This window comes from Ahaetulla prasina, chromosome 1, assembly GCF_028640845.1.
Source record: "Ahaetulla prasina isolate Xishuangbanna chromosome 1, ASM2864084v1, whole genome shotgun sequence".
Lineage (NCBI taxonomy): Eukaryota > Metazoa > Chordata > Lepidosauria > Squamata > Colubridae > Ahaetulla > Ahaetulla prasina.
In genome coordinates this window covers 369,918,918-369,935,562 of record NC_080539.1, presented here as the reverse complement: position 1 = coordinate 369,935,562, position 16,645 = coordinate 369,918,918, and the positions used below count along the sequence as shown (strand labels likewise).

The window sequence follows — 16,645 nt, the reverse complement described above, 5'->3', positions numbered from 1 at the left end:
CTCAATTCATCCCATACATGGGATCTGGGTTAATGATATGAAATAGCGGAGCAAACTTGTGATGTTGGTGTGCGAAGCCACATTCACACCCCTTTGTGAGGCAGGCTGGCGGTTCAGACCACAGCCAGCTCCACACAACACGGGGCAGACGGGAACCCCATTTCTTTTTTCTTTTCCCAAGTTTTTTTTTATTTTTTTACAAACCTATCAATGCATGAGCAGCGCAGCACCTGGGTATCATGCATTCCAATACAAATAAAACTAGTAAAATTAATCATAGTTTAGAATAGAATAGAATAGAATAGAATAGAATAGAATAGAATAGAATAGAATAGAATTTTTATTGGCCAAGTGTGATTGGACACACAAGGAATTTGTCTTGGTGCATATGCTCTCAGTGTACATAACAGAAAAGATACGTTCATCAAGGTACAACATTTACAACACAATTGATGGTCAATATATCAATATAAATCATAAGGATTGCCAGCAACAAGTTATAGTCATACAGTCATAAGTGGAAAGAGATTGGTGATGGGAACTATGAGAAGATTAATAGTAGTGCAGATTCAGTAAATAGTCTGACAGTGTTGATGGAATTATTTGTTTAGCAGAGTGATGGCCTTCGGGAAAAAACTGTCCTTGTGTCTAGTTGTTCTGGTGTGCAGTGCTCTATAGCGTCGTTTTGAGGGTAGGAGTTGAAACAGTTTATGTCCAGGATGTGAGGGATCTGTAAATATTTTCACGGCCCTCTTCTTGATTCGTGCAGTATACAGGTCCTCAATGGAAGGCAGGTTGGTAGCAATTATTTTTTCTGCAGTTCTAATTATCCTCTGAAGTCTGTGTTTTTCTTGTTGGGTTGCAGAACCGAACCAGACAGTTATAGAGATGCAAATGACAGACTCAATAATTCCTCTGTAGAACTGGATCAGCAGCTCCTTGGGCAGTTTGAGCTTACTGAGTTGGCGCAGAAAGAACATTCTTTGTTGTCCTTTTTTGATGTTAGCTGTCCATTTTAGATCTTGCGATATGATAGAACCTAGAAATTTGAAGGTTTCTACTGTTGATACTGTGTTGTCTAGTATTGTGAGAGGCGGAAGTATGGAAGGGTTTCTCCTAAAGTCTACCACCAACTTACGTTCAACCAACTCATTGATAATAATTCTAATAATTTGTATTAAGTTGCAGTCTGTCATTATTCAATTATTGCATATTTTCTCTCGTCATTGTTTTTATTTTATTATATAAAAGTGTATGCACTAATATTCCCCCTTCTCTTATTTCTCTCTCTTATTCTAACTTTGAATCGTATCACTTTATTTAAAAAAAAAATCGTTTTCTTTCAATCCTACCTAACTTCTAGTCATGTCACCTACCTAAAAAAAAGAGAGAAAAAGAAAAGCAAATCGGAACAACAACAAAAAAAAAGGAGAAATCATCTATCCATCGTCTCTTGCCCGCTTCAATACTTTAATTGCTATGCTTTTGAACTGCTAGGTCGGCAGAAGCTGAGACAAGTAACGGAGCTCAGCCTACGCGACAATTAGATTCAAACCGCTGAACAGCCGACCTTTCGATCGACAAGCTCAGCATCTTAGCCACCGAGCCACCACGTCCCTTCTCTGGTCACTTTAGGCCTTCTTTATAAACCTGGTTTGTAACCAGTAGCCTGCTTTAAGCCAGCACTGGGCAGACCCTCCTGCTATTGTCACACAGGGTAGTGTGAACCTGTCGCCTGCATAGACAACGCACACCGTTTGTGTGTTTGTGTAGGATGATTAAGCAAATTAAATCAGCCAGGCTCAATTCATCCCATACATGGGATCTGGGTTAATGATATGAAATAGCGAGCAAACTTGTGATGTTGGTGCTAAGTCGCACTGACTTTAGGAGGTCTGTTCGGACCACAGCCAGCTCTATACAACACAGGGCAGACGGGAACCCCATTTCTTTTTTCTTCCCCCCCCCCAAGTTTTTTTTATTTTTTTTACAAACCTATCAATGCATGAGCAGCGCAGCACCTGGGTATCATGCATTCCAATACAAATAAAACTAGTAAAATTAATCATAGTTTAGAATAGAATAGAATAGAATAGAATAGAATAGAAAAGAATAGAATAGAATTTTTATTGGCCAAGTGTGATTGGACACACAAGGAATTTGTCTTGGTGCATATGCTCTCAGTGTACATAAAAGAAAAGATACGTTCATCAAGGTACAACATTTACAACACAATTGATGGTCAATATATCAATATAAATCATAAGGATTGCCAGCAACAAGTTATAGTCATACAGTCATAAATGGAAAGAGATTGGTGATGGGAACTATGAGAAGATTAATAGTGCAGATTCAGTAAATAGTCTGACTGTGTTGATGGAATTATTTGTTTAGCAGAGTGATGGCCTTCGGGAAAAACTGTTCTTGTGTCTAGTTGTTCTGGTGTGCAGTGCTCTATAGCGTCGTTTTGAGGGTAGGAGTTGAAACAGTTTATGTCCAGGATGTGAGGGGTCTGTAAATATTTTCACAGCCCTCTTCTTGATTCGTGCAGTATACAGGTCCTCAATGGAAGGCAGGTTGGTAGCAATTATTTTTTCTGCAGTTCTAATTATCCTCTGAAGTCTGTGTTTTTCTTGGTGGGTTGCAGAACCGAACCAGACAGTTATAGAGATGCAAATGACAGACTCACACCTCTGTAGAACTGGATCAGCTCCTTGGGCAGTTTGAGCTTACTGAGTTGGCAGAAAGAACATTCTTTGTTGTCCTTTTAGCTGTCCATTTTAGATCTTGCGATATGATAGAACCTAGAAATTTTACTGTTGATACTGTGTTGTCTAGTATTGTGAGAGGCGGAAGTATGGAAGGGTTTCTCCTAAAGTCTACCACCAACTTACGTTCAACCAACTTATTGATAATAATTCTAATAATACACATTTGTATTAAGTTGCAGTCTGTCATTATTCAATTATTGCATATTTTCTCTCGTCATTGCTTTTATTTTATTATATAAAAGTGTATGCACTAATATTCCCCCTTCTCTTATTTCTCTCTCTTATTCTAACTTTGAATCGTATCACCCTTTATTTAAAAAAAAAAATCGTTTTCTTTCAATCCTACCTAACTTCTAGTCATGTCACCTACCTAAAAAAAAAGAGAGAGAAAAAGAAAAGCAAATCGGAACAACAACAAAAAAAGGAGAAATCATCTATCCATCGTCTCTTGCCCGCTTCAATACTTTAATTGCTATGCTTTTTTTGAACTTACCTCCCCATATGCCTCTCTTGGATCTTTATCTCTCCCTGTATCTACTTCTTGGCTGTTCAATCTGGATATTTCTCCCACCCACCCCCATTTCTAGGGAGTCTAGATTTAAATCTCGTTTTGTTTTGTTCCAAGGGAAAAATAAAATCTCTTCCAGACAGTTCCGGTGGGTCGGCCAATTTCCTGCAAAGAGGTTTTTGTCCCGTATTCTCAGCACTTCCTGTTGTGAGGTGACTTCCCCCTCATCCCACCCCCCATGAGCAACTTCTCTGCTAGGCTACGCTCCCTTCCTGTGCCGCAGAAGGATGTCCTCCATCATCTTCCCTTGGGAAAATGGGACAGGAAGCTGCTGGAATAGATGGCCGCCGTGTTTCTCAACTTTGGAAATCCCACAGATGTTTTTTTTCTCAGGAGGCAATTGGACTTTTCTCGTTTGTTTGTTTTCTTGCGAAGACGTCTCGCTTCTCCTCCAAGAAGCTTCTTCAACTGCGACAGGATAGCAGGGGAATGGAAGGATTTATATTCCTTGCAGACAGCTGGTCATTTGCATCCTTTTAGAGCAGTGCCGGAAGCGGTACGCGAAACTATCCCGCGAAGAATGCGCGGCCTCGCTGGCTCCTATTCCACGTTCCTGTGATCACATGCGCGATGGTTAGCTGGTTGTTGCATGCGCGGGAGCGGCAGAACCCAGAAGAGTGGCGTTCCGTCACACTGCGCAGGCTGGCGCCCGACCTTCCAGGTTGACATTGCACGCATGCGCGATGGCCAGCTGTTCGTCGGACGCGCTTCCATGCCAATATCCAGGTGTTTGGGTGCCAGCTCGCACATGCGCGATGGACCACCGCTCTTGCAGGTATCGGTGCTTCCATTCTTGCTAAGGCCAGCGGGGCCGTGCATACCTTGTGGGACGGTTTTGCGTGCTTCTTCCAGCTTCTTGGATGAGAAGCGAAACGCCTTCAAAAGAAAAGAACAAGAAAGTCCAGTTGCCCCCTGTAAAAGCACCTTTGGGACAACCTGGATCAAGGGTCTCCAACCTTGGCAACTTTAAGACTTGTGGACTTCAACTCCCAGAGTTGCTCAGCCAGCTTTGCAACAGAAAACAGAACAAAACGGAACAGAATTCTCTATTGGCCAAAGTGTGGGTGCATAAGCTCTCAATGTACCTACAAGCAACGAGTGATAAATCATGACCATAATCATCGTAAAAATACATTCATCATAAGACACAACACTTAAGTGATAGTCATAGCCTCTGTGGCTCAGACTGGTAAGACAGTCTGTTATTAACACAGCTGCTTGCAATTACTGCAAGTTCAAGTCCCACCAGGCCCAAGGTTGGCCTTCCATCCTTTATAAGGTAGGTAAAATGAGGACCCAGATTGTTGGGGGCAATAAGTTGACTTTGTATATAATATACAAAAAGGATGAAGACTATTGCTTAACATAGTGTAAGCCGCTCTGAGTCTTCGAAGAAGGGTGGGATATAAATGCAAATTAAAAAAAAAGTGATCAACAAAACTCACGCTAGGATACTAAATAAAAACAATATAAATAATAAGGTACAAGCAACAACGTTGTAGTCATTAAGAAGATAAGGAGATAGGTATTAAGAAAGATGAGAAGGATAATAGTACCATAGCCCTACGGTGTTGTGCGAATTAGCTGTTTAGCAGAGTGATGGCAGATAGTTAAAAGATATACAGTAATAGCAATATCGTGTTTCCCCGAAAATAAGACCTCCCTGGATAATAAGCCCCCCTCAAAATCCCCCCCGAAAATAAGACCTCCCCAAAAATATTTAACCGCATGCGCAGCCGGTCCCCACCATTTCCTCTGATTAGGGCAGGGGTCTCCAATCTTCACAACTTTGTGGACTTCAGCTCCCAGAATTCCTCAGCCAGCTTTGCTGGCTGAGGAATTCTGGGAGTTGGAGTCCACAAGTCTTAAAGTTGCCAAAATTGGAGACCCCTGGATTAGGATTAGGGAGATAGAGCTGGAAATCAGGTAAGACAGCAAGAGGGGCCCCATCTCGCTCCATGTGCCCCAAAATAATAAACCCACCCCAAAAATAAGGCCAAGCGCTTATTTCGGGGTTCAAAAAAATAGAAGACAGGGTCTTATTTCCGGGGAAACAGGTTTTTTTTAATTTGCATTTATATCTCGCCCTTCTCCGAAGACTCAGGGCGGCTTACACTATGTCAAGCAATAGTCTTCATCCATTTGTATATTATATACAAAGTCAACTTTATTGCCCCCAACAATCTGGGTCCTCATTTTACCTACCTTATAAAGGATGGAAGGCTGAGTCAACCTTGGGCCTGGTGGGATTTGAACTTGCAGTAATTGCAAGCAGCTGCTATTAATAACAGACTGTCTTAGCAGTCTGAGCCACCAGAAGCCCCAGTATAAAGACAGTCTCAATTGTGGTTGTAAATGGAGGACTACCTGCCTATTTTTCTAGCCTTAAACTTCTGTTTTCTGCCCCGCTCTCAACAACACTGGGCAGCTCGCAACAATCATAAAAATCGCAATAAAATCAGTGAAACGGTTAAAAATAAAAGATTAAAAGGTGGCAAGTGCCTAACTCTCTTTTGCCGTAGGCCAAGGGTAAAGAGCATGTATTACGGTGTATGTATTATGTATTACAGAAGCCCAAAGCTTCTGTTGCCACGTGAGACCGTTGTTAAGTGAATCGCTGCAGTTGTGAATTAGTAACACGGTTGTTAAGTGAATCTGTTGCTTGTCAAGACGTTTGGAAAAGCCGATCGTTCAAAGTCACAGCGGCCCAGGAAAAACGCAATTAGTAACCATTTTTTCACACCACCATTGCGGCATCCCCAATGGTCAGGTGATCAAAATTCAGCCGCTCTGCAACCGGTTCCTATTTACGACGGTTGCTGCGTCACGTGATGATCCCCTTTTGTGATGCTCTGAGCACGAAGTCATCGGGGAAGCCAACTTCACTTTTAACAAACCGCCTTCCTAATTGAACGACTGCAACGATTCACTTAAACCAGAGATGTCCAAACCTGACCCCTTGTAAGAGTGGCAGACTTCAACTCCCAGAATTCCCTAGCCAGCAACTTGCTCTTATTTATGGCTGGTGTTCTGTCCTCCTTCGCCTCCGACCGAGTGATGGCTTAATTAGCCAGCACTATCAGCTCTGGCAGCAAAATAGCGAGCGTCTGCCAAGTGTCTCTGTTATCTCCCTCGACGCCGGTGAGTCACCCAGGAACAAACTTCAGCTCTTAGTTAATCAGTTGATTTGCCTGCTACGAAGAGGCACAGCAGCTCTTGCTGCCTTTATATCCTGTGGGGTGTGGCTCCATGACTCAGCACTTCCTAGGCCTGCCCCACCCCTGCTTCTGTTGTTCCCGCCTCTCCTGCCTACGAAACCTAGGGTCAAGCCAGGCCTGATTGCCATCAGCCGGGTCTGGAGACGTGGCCTGGGGGGGGGGGGAAAGAGTCAGGGGACGGAGGCCTCGTTATCTCTTCCACCTGGCCTGCCTCTGGCTCTGAGCCAGGGAAGCCGGTGCTCCCGAGGTAAGTCCTGACGGCCCTTCCCCCTCACTTTCCAAGTCACTTTCTGGCAGGAAGCCTGGCTCCAAGTCACTTTCTGGCAGCAGGCCCAGCTCGGAGGGCACAGACACAACAGCTGGGGAGTACTGGGAGTTGAAGTCCGCCACTCTTCAAGGGGCCAAGTTTGGACACCCCTGCCTTAAAACCATTATGGCAAGAAAGGTTGTAAAACAGGGCACAACACATTTAACAAACGTCTCATTTAACGGTTCCATTGTGGTTGTCAGTCCGAGGCCTACCTGTCCTTATTTACAGCCATGCCTTATAATGGATACAACTGAGTTGCACTTGATTTATTTCTTACATTTTCCCTGCCTGCTTACGTGGGGGGGCGGGAATCAAAGTGTGCCCATGACGTCACTCCTACACCCCAGTGATGTCACCCCGCAGGCTCAGAGACCCAACTGCTTCTCTCCTTTCATTTATCCATCTCCCCACCATTCAAAAACCCAAATTGCACAACCCGATCGACCTCCCCCGCCCCCCGACTTGCAAGCCAAGTGCTGCCAGCCGCACGCAGGAGTTTGATTGAAAAAGAGGCTTGGAGGGCTTGGGGTGTCGTGCAAAGTCACACACACACACCCCAAACCATCGCTTTGTCCCAGTGGTGAAATCCAATTTTTTTTACTACCGGTTCTGTGGGCGTGGCTCGGTGGGCGTGGTGTGGAAGGGGAAGGATACTGCAAAATCTCCATTCCTTCCCCACTCCTGGGGGAAGGATATTGCAAAATCTCCATTCCCACCCGATTCTGGAGTCAGCCAGAGGTGGTATTTGCCAGTTCTCCGACCTGCTCAAAATTTCCGCTACCGGTTCTGCAGAACCTGCTGGATTTCACCCCTGCTTTGCCCCCAAACCCAACCCACCTAGAGCGCACCACAGCCCAGGGAGGGGAAGGAAAGGAAGATCTGGTGCGCTTCCCCAACTCTGGCCTCTCTCTGCAATCCGCAAGCCAGGACCCTCCATTGCAAAAATATGGGGAAGGGTATCCCAGACCGACCCTGTCCGGGTATCGGTGCCCAAGACTTGGGGGTGGGAGCAGAGTGAGGTGGGGGGGACTATCTGGGATACACATCAGTGCAAATGACACAACAGTGATTGGTCTCATTCGAGACAATGACGAATCCGCATATAGACGAGAGGTCGAACGACTAGCCTTGTGGTGCAACCAAAACAATCTGGAACTGAACACACTCAAAACCGTAGAAATGGTGGTAGATTTTAGGAAAAACCCTTCCATACTTCCACCTCTCACAATACTTGACAACACAGTATCAACAGTAGAAACCTTCAAATTTCTGGGTTCTATCATATCGCAAGATCTCAAATGGACAGCTAACATCAAAAACATCATTAAAAAAGGACAACAAAGAATGTTCTTTCTGCGCCAACTCAGTAAGCTCAAACTGCCCAAGGAGCTGCTGATCCAATTCTACAGAGGAATTATTGAGTCTGTCATTTGCACCTCTATAACTGTCTGGTTCGGTTCTGCAACCCAACAAGAAAAACACAGACTTCAGAGGATAATTAGAACTGCAGAAAAGATAATTGCTACCAACTTGCCTTCCATTGAGGACCTGTATACTGCACGAATCAAGAAGAGGGCCGTGAAAATATTTGCAGATCCCTCGCATCCTGGACATAAACTGTTTCAACTCCTACCCTCAAAACGACGCTATAGAGCACTGCACACCAGAACAACTAGACACAAGAACAGTTTTTCCCGAAGGCCATCACTCTGCTAAACAAATAATTCCCTCAACACTGTCAGACTATTTACTGAATCTGCACTACTATTAATCGTTTCATAGTTCCCATCACCAATCTCTTTCCACTTATGACTGTATGACTATAACTTGTTGCTGGCAATCCTTATGATTTATATTGATATATTGATCATCAATTGTGTTGTAAATGTTGTACCTTGATGAACGTATCTTTTCTTTTATGTACACTGAGAGCATATGCACCAAGACAAATTCCTTGTGTGTCCAATCACACTTGGCCAATAAAATTCTATTCTATTCTATTCTATGTGGGGTGGTGGGGGGAGATATCCGCTATCGACCCCATCCACGCATTGGTGCAAGGAGTGGGGGAAGGGATATCCTGGACCAACCTCATCCAAGCATTGGGAAGATGGGGGGAGGGAGGGATATGTGGGATCGATCCCATCCATGCAAGGAGTGGGGTTTTTTTTATCCATGATCGACTCTACGCATCTGTGAATCCGCGGAGGGGGGAATGATATCCGGGATCGACCCCAGTCGGTGAAACGTATGGGAGGATTTATCCGGGATCGACCTGGTCCATGCACTGGTGCAAAGACTGGCAGAGATGGGGGGGTGGGGGGAGAAACTATCTGGGACCACCGACCCCGTCCACGCGTCGGTTTCTAATAGGAGAGGAGGCTGATATCCATGATCGACCCCGTCCACCCACCATTGCAAGGAGTGGAGGGGGAGGGGATATTGTGGACCTACCTCGTCCACGCATTGGAAAGAGTGGGGGGAAGGGATATCCTGGGCCGACCTCGTCCAAGCATTGGAAAGATGGGGGAGGGAAAGGGATACGCAGGGTCGACCCCAGTCCACACATTGGTGCAAGGAGTGGGGGAGGGGACGACAGAGTGTGGGGGGGAACTATCTGGGACTGACTGACCCCGTCCACGCGTCGGTGCAAATGGGAGGGGGGGAAGATATCCGTGATCCACCCCGTTCACGCACCGTTGCAGAGTGGGGAGGAGGGATATTCTGGACCGACCTCACCCACACATTGCAAAGAGTGGGGGAGGGATATGCGGGACCCCTGTCCACGCATCGATGCAAGGAGTGGGTGAGGGAGGGGAAAACTATCTGGGATCGACCCCATCCAGGCACCGTTGCAGAGTGGGGGAGGGGAGAGGATATTCTGGACCGACCTCATCCACGCATTGCAAAGAGTGGGGGAGGGATATCCTATGCGGGATCGACCCCCGTCCACGCACCGTTGCAAAGAGTGTGGGGGAGGGGAAAAACTATCTGGGACCGACCCCGTCCACGCACCGATGCAAGGAGTGGGCGGGGGAGGGGAATTTCTGGACCGACCTCATCCACGCATTGCAAAGAGTGGGGGAGGGATATCCTGTGCGGGACCGATCCCATCCATGCAAGGAGTGGGGTTTTTTTTATCCATGATCGACTCTACGCATCTGTGAGTCCGCGGAGGGGGGAATGATATCCGGGATCGACCCCAGTCGGTGGAAAGAGTGGGGGAGGGGATATCCGGGATCGACCCTGTCCACGCACTGGTGCAAAGACTTGGGGGGGGGACTATCTGGGAGCGACCCCATCCACGTGTTGTTTTCTAAGAGGGGAGGGGGAGGTGATATCCATGATCCACCCATAGAATAGAATAGATTAGAATAGAATAGTTGCAAAGAGTGGGGGAGGGTATCCACGATCGACCCCCCCCACCCGGTCTACGCAGCTGTGCGTCTGTGCAGGGTGGGGGAGTGATATCCGGGATCGACCCCCATCGGTGAAACGTATGGGAGGGGATTTATCCGGGATCGACCTGGTCCATGCACTGGTGCAAAGACTGGCAGAGATGGGGGGGTGGGGGGAGAAACTATCTGGGACCACCGACCCCGTCCACGCGTCGGTTTCTAATAGGAGAGGAGGCTGATATCCATGATCGACCCCGTCCACCCACCATTGCAAGGAGTGGAGGGGGAGGGGATATTGTGGACCTACCTCGTCCACGCATTGGAAAGAGTGGGGGGAAGGGATATCCTGGGCCGACCTCGTCCAAGCATTGGAAAGATGGGGGAGGAAAACTATCTTGGATCGACCCCATCCACGCATTGCAAGGAGTGGGGAGGGACGACAGAGTGTGGGGAGGGGAAAAACTATCTGGGACCGACCCCGTCCACGCACCGATGCAAGGAGTGGGCGGGGGAGGGGAATTTCTGGACCGACCTCATCCACGCATTGCAAAGAGTGGGGGAGGGATATCCTGTGCGGGATCGACCCCCGTCCACGCACCGTTGCGGTGAGTGGGGGAGGGGAGGGGATATTCTGGACCGACCTCGTCCACGCATTGCAAAGAACGAGGGAGGGATATCCTACGCGGGATCGACCCCCGTCCACGCAGCGTTGCAAAGAGTGGGGGAGGGGAGGGGAGGGGATATTCTGGACCGACCTCGTCCACGCATTGCAAAGAGTGGGGAGGGATATTCTGGACCGACCCCGTCCACGCACCGTTGCAGTGAGTGGGGAGTGAGGAGGGGGGGGAGGCTTTCCTCCCGCGGGTGGGACGCGAGGCCAGGCCACGCGGCGTCTCTCTCTCTCTTCTTCCCCCCCCCCTTTTCCCCACTTTGCATCCGCCTGCCGGAACGCGCACAGCAGCCCCGAGGTGGGGAGGAGGAGGAAAGGGATACGCAGGGTCGACCCCAGTCCACACATTGGTGCAAGGAGTGGGGGAGGGGACGACAGAGTGTGGGGGGGAACTATCTGGGACTGACTGACCCCGTCCACGCGTCGGTGCAAATGGGAGGGGGGGAAGATATCCGTGATCCACCCCGTTCACGCACCGTTGCAAAGAGTGGGTGAGGGGAGGGGAGGGGATATTCTGGACCGACCTCATCCACGCATTGCAAAGAGTGGGGGAGGGATATGCGGGACCCCTGTCCACGCATCGATGCAAGGAGTGGGTGAGGGAGGGGAAAACTATCTGGGATCGACCCCATCCAGGCACCGTTGCAGAGTGGGGGAGGGGAGAGGATATTCTGGACCGACCTCACCCACGCATTGCAAAGAACGAGGGAGGGATATCTTATGCGGGATCGACCCCGTCCACGCACCGTTGCAAAGAGTGTGGGGGAGGGGAAAAACTATCTGGGACCGACCCCGTCCACGCACCGATGCAAGGAGCGGGGTGGGGGAGGGGAATTTCTGGACCGACCTCATCCACGCATTGCAAAGAGTGGGGGAGGGATATCCTATGCGGGATCGACCCCCGTCCACGCACCGTTGCAAAGAGTGGGGAGGAAAACTATCTGGGACCGACCCGTCCACGCACCGATGCAAGGAGTGGGTGGGGAGGGAGGGATATCCTGGGCCGACCTCGTCCAAGCATTGGAAAGATGGGGGAGGGAAAGGGATACGCAGGGTCGACCCCAGTCCACACATTGGTGCAAGGAGTGGGGGAGGGGACGACAGAGTGTGGGGGGGAACTATCTGGGACCGACCGACCCCGTCCACGCGTCGGTGCAAATGGGGGGGGGGGGAGATATCCGTGATCCACCCCGTTCACGCACCGTTGCAGAGTGGGGGAGGGGAGGGGATATTCTGGACCGACCTCATCCACGCATTGCAAAGAGTGGGGGAGGGATATGCGGGATCGAACCTGTCCATGCATCGATGCAAGGAGTGGGTGAGGGAGGGGAAAACTATCTTGGATCGACCCCCGTCCACGCACCGTTGCAGAGTGGGGGAGGGGAGAGGATATTCTGGACCGACCTCACCCACGCATTGCAAAGAATGGGGGAGGGATATCTTATGCGGGATCGACCCCGTCCACGCACCGTTGCAAAGAGTGTGGGGGAGGGGAAAAACTATCTGGGATCGACCCCGTCCACGCACCGATGCAAGGAGCGGGGGAGGGGAGGGGAAATTCTGGACCGACCTCATCCACGCATTGCAAAGAATGAGGGAGGGATATCCTACGCGGGATCGACCCCCGTCCACGCACCGATGCAAGGAGTGGGTGGGGGAGGGGAATTTCTGGACCGACCTCATCCACGCATTGCAAAGAGTGGGGAGGATATCCTGTGGATCGACCCCGACCACGCACCGATGCAAGGAGCGGGGGAGGGGAGGGGATATTCTGGACCGACCACATCCACGCATTGCAAAGAATGAGGGAGGGATATCCTACGCGGGATCGACCCCCGTCCACGCACCGATGCAAGGAGTGGGTGGGGGAGGGGAATTTCTGGACCGACCTCATCCACGCATTGCAAAGAGTGGGGGAGGGATATCCTGTGCGGGATCGACCCCGTCCACGCACCGATGCAAGGAGCGGGGGAGGGGAGGGGAAATTCTGGACCGACCTCATCCACGCATTGCAAAGAATGAGGGAGGGATATCCTACGCGGGATCGACCCCCGTCCACGCACCGATGCAAGGAGTGGGTGGGGGAGGGGAATTTCTGGACCGACCTCATCCACGCATTGCAAAGTGGGGAGGGAATTTCTGGACCGACCCGTCCACGCACCGTTGCGGTGAGTGGGGGAGGGGAGGGGATATTCTGGACCGACCTCGTCCACGCATTGCAAAGAACGAGGGAGGGATATCCTACGCGGGATCGACCCCCGTCCACGCAGCGTTGCAAAGAGTGGGTGGGGAGGGAATTTCTGGACCGACCTCATCCACGCATTGCAAAGAGTGGGGAGGATATCCTGTGCGGGATCGACCCCGTCCACGCACCGATGCAAGGAGCGGGGGAGGGGAGGGGAAATTCTGGACCGACCTCATCCACGCATTGCAAAGAATGAGGGAGGGATATCCTACGCGGGATCGACCCCCGTCCACGCACCGATGCAAGGAGTGGGTGGGGGAGGGGAATTTCTGGACCGACCTCATCCACGCATTGCAAAGAGTGGGGGAGGGATATCCTGTGCGGGATCGACCCCGTCCACGCACCGATGCAAGGAGCGGGGGAGGGGAGGGGAAATTCTGGACCGACCTCATCCACGCATTGCAAAGAGTGGGGGAGGGATATCCTACGCGGGATCGACCCCCGTCCACGCACCGATGCAAGGAGTGGGTGGGGGAGGGGAATTTCTGGACCGACCTCATCCACGCATTGCAAAGAGTGGGGGAGGGATATCCTGTGCGGGATCGACCCCCGTCCACGCACCGTTGCGGTGAGTGGGGGAGGGGAGGGGATATTCTGGACCGACCCCGTCCACGCACCGTTGCAGTGAGTGGGGAGGGATATGCGGGATCGACCCGTCCACGCATTGCAAAGAGTGGGGAGGGAGGGAGGGGCTTTCCTCCCGCGGGTGGGACGCGAGGCCAGGCCACGCGGCGTCTCTCTCTCTCTCTCTCTCTCTCTTCTTCCCCCTTTTCCCCACTTTGCATCCGCCTGCCGGAACGCGCACAGCAGCCCCGAGGGTGGTGGTGGGGGAAAGGAGGAGAAGGAGGAGGAAAAGGGAGGCGGGGCTTGCGGGCGGGCGCGCGTGCGAGAGGGGGCGGGGCTTGGCGAGGGGGGGGGCGGGGCGGGGCCGGGAAATGCAGCGGCGGAGCAGCAGGTGGTGCTGCCGCTCAGCCGCAGGAGCGAGCGCGGGGGTCCGCAGCCGCCATTAGACAATAGGAGGAGCGGCGGCGGCAGCAGCAGCAGCAGCCGAGGAAAGGCGAAGCGAGGCGGGCGAGGCCCCGGGAGGGGAAACTGCGCCGCTTGCCCTTCGCGTCCTTCCGGCCTTGGGCGACCAGCCCCGCTCGGGCCCGCAGCTCAGGCGCCTCCCCGCTTCCCAGAGCGAGAGCGAGAGAGGGGGGGCTCTGCGGGGGGGCTTCTTGCAACGGACCCCCCCCCACCCCCGGGGGAGCCATCCCCGATTGAGAGACCCACAAAGGCCGCCTCTCTCCTGCTGCAGAAGCCGCCGCCGCCGCCGCCTGGCGCTTCCTCGGCCGCCTTTGGCCGGTCGGCGGGGGGTGGCGGCTTTGCAAGCGGCTGCAGGAGGAGGAGGAGCAGCAGCAGCAGCAGCCGCCGGCTGGCTGGCTGCCTCCGGCTCGGCTGCCTCTCCCCGATTGGCATGATGTTTCCGCAAAGCCGGCACTCGGTAAGAGGAGGGAGAGGGGGGAGGAGAGTGGGGAGGGGGTCGGATGGGGAGGGCTTGCTTGCATGCATGCATGCGTGCTCAGGGACCCAGGGAGGAGCGTGTCGTGGGAATGCGGGGTTATGGAGGGAGGGCGGTTGGGTGCAAAGGGAGAAGGGGAGGGGCAGTCCAATGCCGCGGGTGCGTTCAGGATCGGTGGACCTTTCGGAGTTGGGGGAGGAGATCTGGGAGGGGGAAACACGGACCCCCGTGGGGAGGAAGGAAGGAAAAAAAAAAGAAACCACGACTCAAAGGGGAGGGGGGGCAGAGAAAAAAAAGGGGGAGGGGGCAGGGAAGCATGGGTGCCCAGAAGTCGGGGAGCCCCCTCCTATATTAAGGGTAGGGGGGAATGCTCTCTTGGTACACTGAGAGCATATGCACCAAGACAAATTCCTTGTGTGTCCAATCACACTTGGCTAATAAAAAATTCTATTCTATTCTATGGGGCAGTGAAGCATGGGCATCGGTTGCCCAGAAGTCGGGGAGCCCCCTCCAATATTAAGGGGAGGGGGGGGTTAGGGACAAGGAAGCATGGGTGCCCAGAAGTTGGGGAGCCCCCTCTTATATTAAGGGTAGGGGGGAATGGGGCAGGGAAGCATGGGCATCAGGGTGCCCGGAAGTTGGGGAGCCCCCTCTAATATTAAGGTTAGGGGGGAGGGGGCAGGGAAGCATGGGTGTCCAGAAGTCGGGGAGCCCCCTCTGATATTAAGATTAGGGGGGAGGGGGCAGGGAAGCATGGGTGCCCAGAAGTCAGAGCCCCTCCGATATTAAGGTTAGGGGAGGGGCAGGAAGTATGGGCATCAGGGTGCCCAGAAGTCAGGGAGCCCCCCCTGATATTAAGGGGAGGGGGCAGGGAAGCATGGGCATCGGGGTGCCCAGAAGACGGGGAGCCCGCTCTGATATTAAGGTTAGGGGGAGGGGGCAGGGAAGCATGGGTGCTCAGAAGTCGGGGAGATTAAGGGGAGAGGGGCTAGAGGGGAGGGGGCAGGGAAGCATGGGCATCGGGGTGCCCAGAAGTCGGGGAGCCCCCTCCTATATTAAGGGTAGGGGGGAATGGGGCAGGGAAGCATGGGCATCAGGGTGCCCAGAAGTCGGGGAGCCCCCTCCAATATTAAGGGGAGGGGGGAGGGGGCAGAGAAGCATGGGTGCCCAGAAGTCGGGGAGCCCCCTCCAATATTAAGGGTAGGGGGCAGGGGGTAGAGAAGCATGGGCATCGGGGTGCCCAGAAGTCGGGGAGCCCCCTCCAATATTAAGGGTAGGGGGCTTCGGGGGGAGGGGGCAGGGAAGCATGGGTGCCCAGAAGTTGGGGAGCCCCCTCCGATATTAAGGGGAGCAGGCCTAGAGGGGAGGGGGCAGGGAAGCATGGGCATCGGGGTGCCCAGAAGTCGGGGAGCCCCCTCCGATATTAACGGTAGCAGGGAGGCGTTAGTGGAGATTGCAAGGGGTGATTTCTCTCCCCCCCCACCCAACCTCTCTAGTTTTGCAAAGGAGCCTTTGACATAAAGGAAGGGGAAAGAGAAAGGGGGGGGCCTTTGGGGAAGAGGGGAAAGGAGGGTTGGGGGAACCAGGTGCGGGAGGTGCAGCCAGAAGGGAGGTGGTGGGTTTTTTGGGGGGGGAGGAAGGGGGGTTCCTCTTGCAGGAGATATCCCCCCCTCCCCTTTCCCAAAGCAGCAACAGCAAAAACAAAAATCTTAAGGGGGGCAAGCCACGGAATTGGGGCATAAAAGGAAGGGCGTGGACCTGGGGCTGGGGAGAGAGAGAGAAAAAAAACCATATCTGGGCCATGGGACGGTGGAGGTGGGTGGAATGGGCACTGGTGATCCTCTCCCCAGAGGGGCACAGGCCTGGCTGGGCATCACCTGGCTGGAAGGGGGCCAAGAAAAGTGCACCCCAACCAATGGTGGCAGGGTGAGTGGAGAAGATGAGCGTGGGTTAAGAAACTAGTC

The 16,645-nt window shown here is 52.2% G+C and overlaps 1 protein-coding gene across 3 annotated transcripts in view; it reads left to right on the top strand.

Moving 5' to 3' along the window:
* The first annotated feature begins 14,106 nt into the window (after nucleotides 1–14,106).
* Nucleotides 14,107–16,645, top strand: part of TLE5 (TLE family member 5, transcriptional modulator) — a 34,225-nt gene continuing 31,686 nt past the window's right edge. For all 3 annotated transcript variants that reach the window (XM_058163579.1, XM_058163578.1, XM_058163577.1), the window contains exon 1: nucleotides 14,107–14,663. In XM_058163579.1, coding sequence (XP_058019562.1) covers nucleotides 14,637–14,663 — 27 coding nt within the window. In that variant the 5' untranslated portion in view covers nucleotides 14,107–14,636. The remainder of the gene's footprint in view (nucleotides 14,664–16,645) is intronic.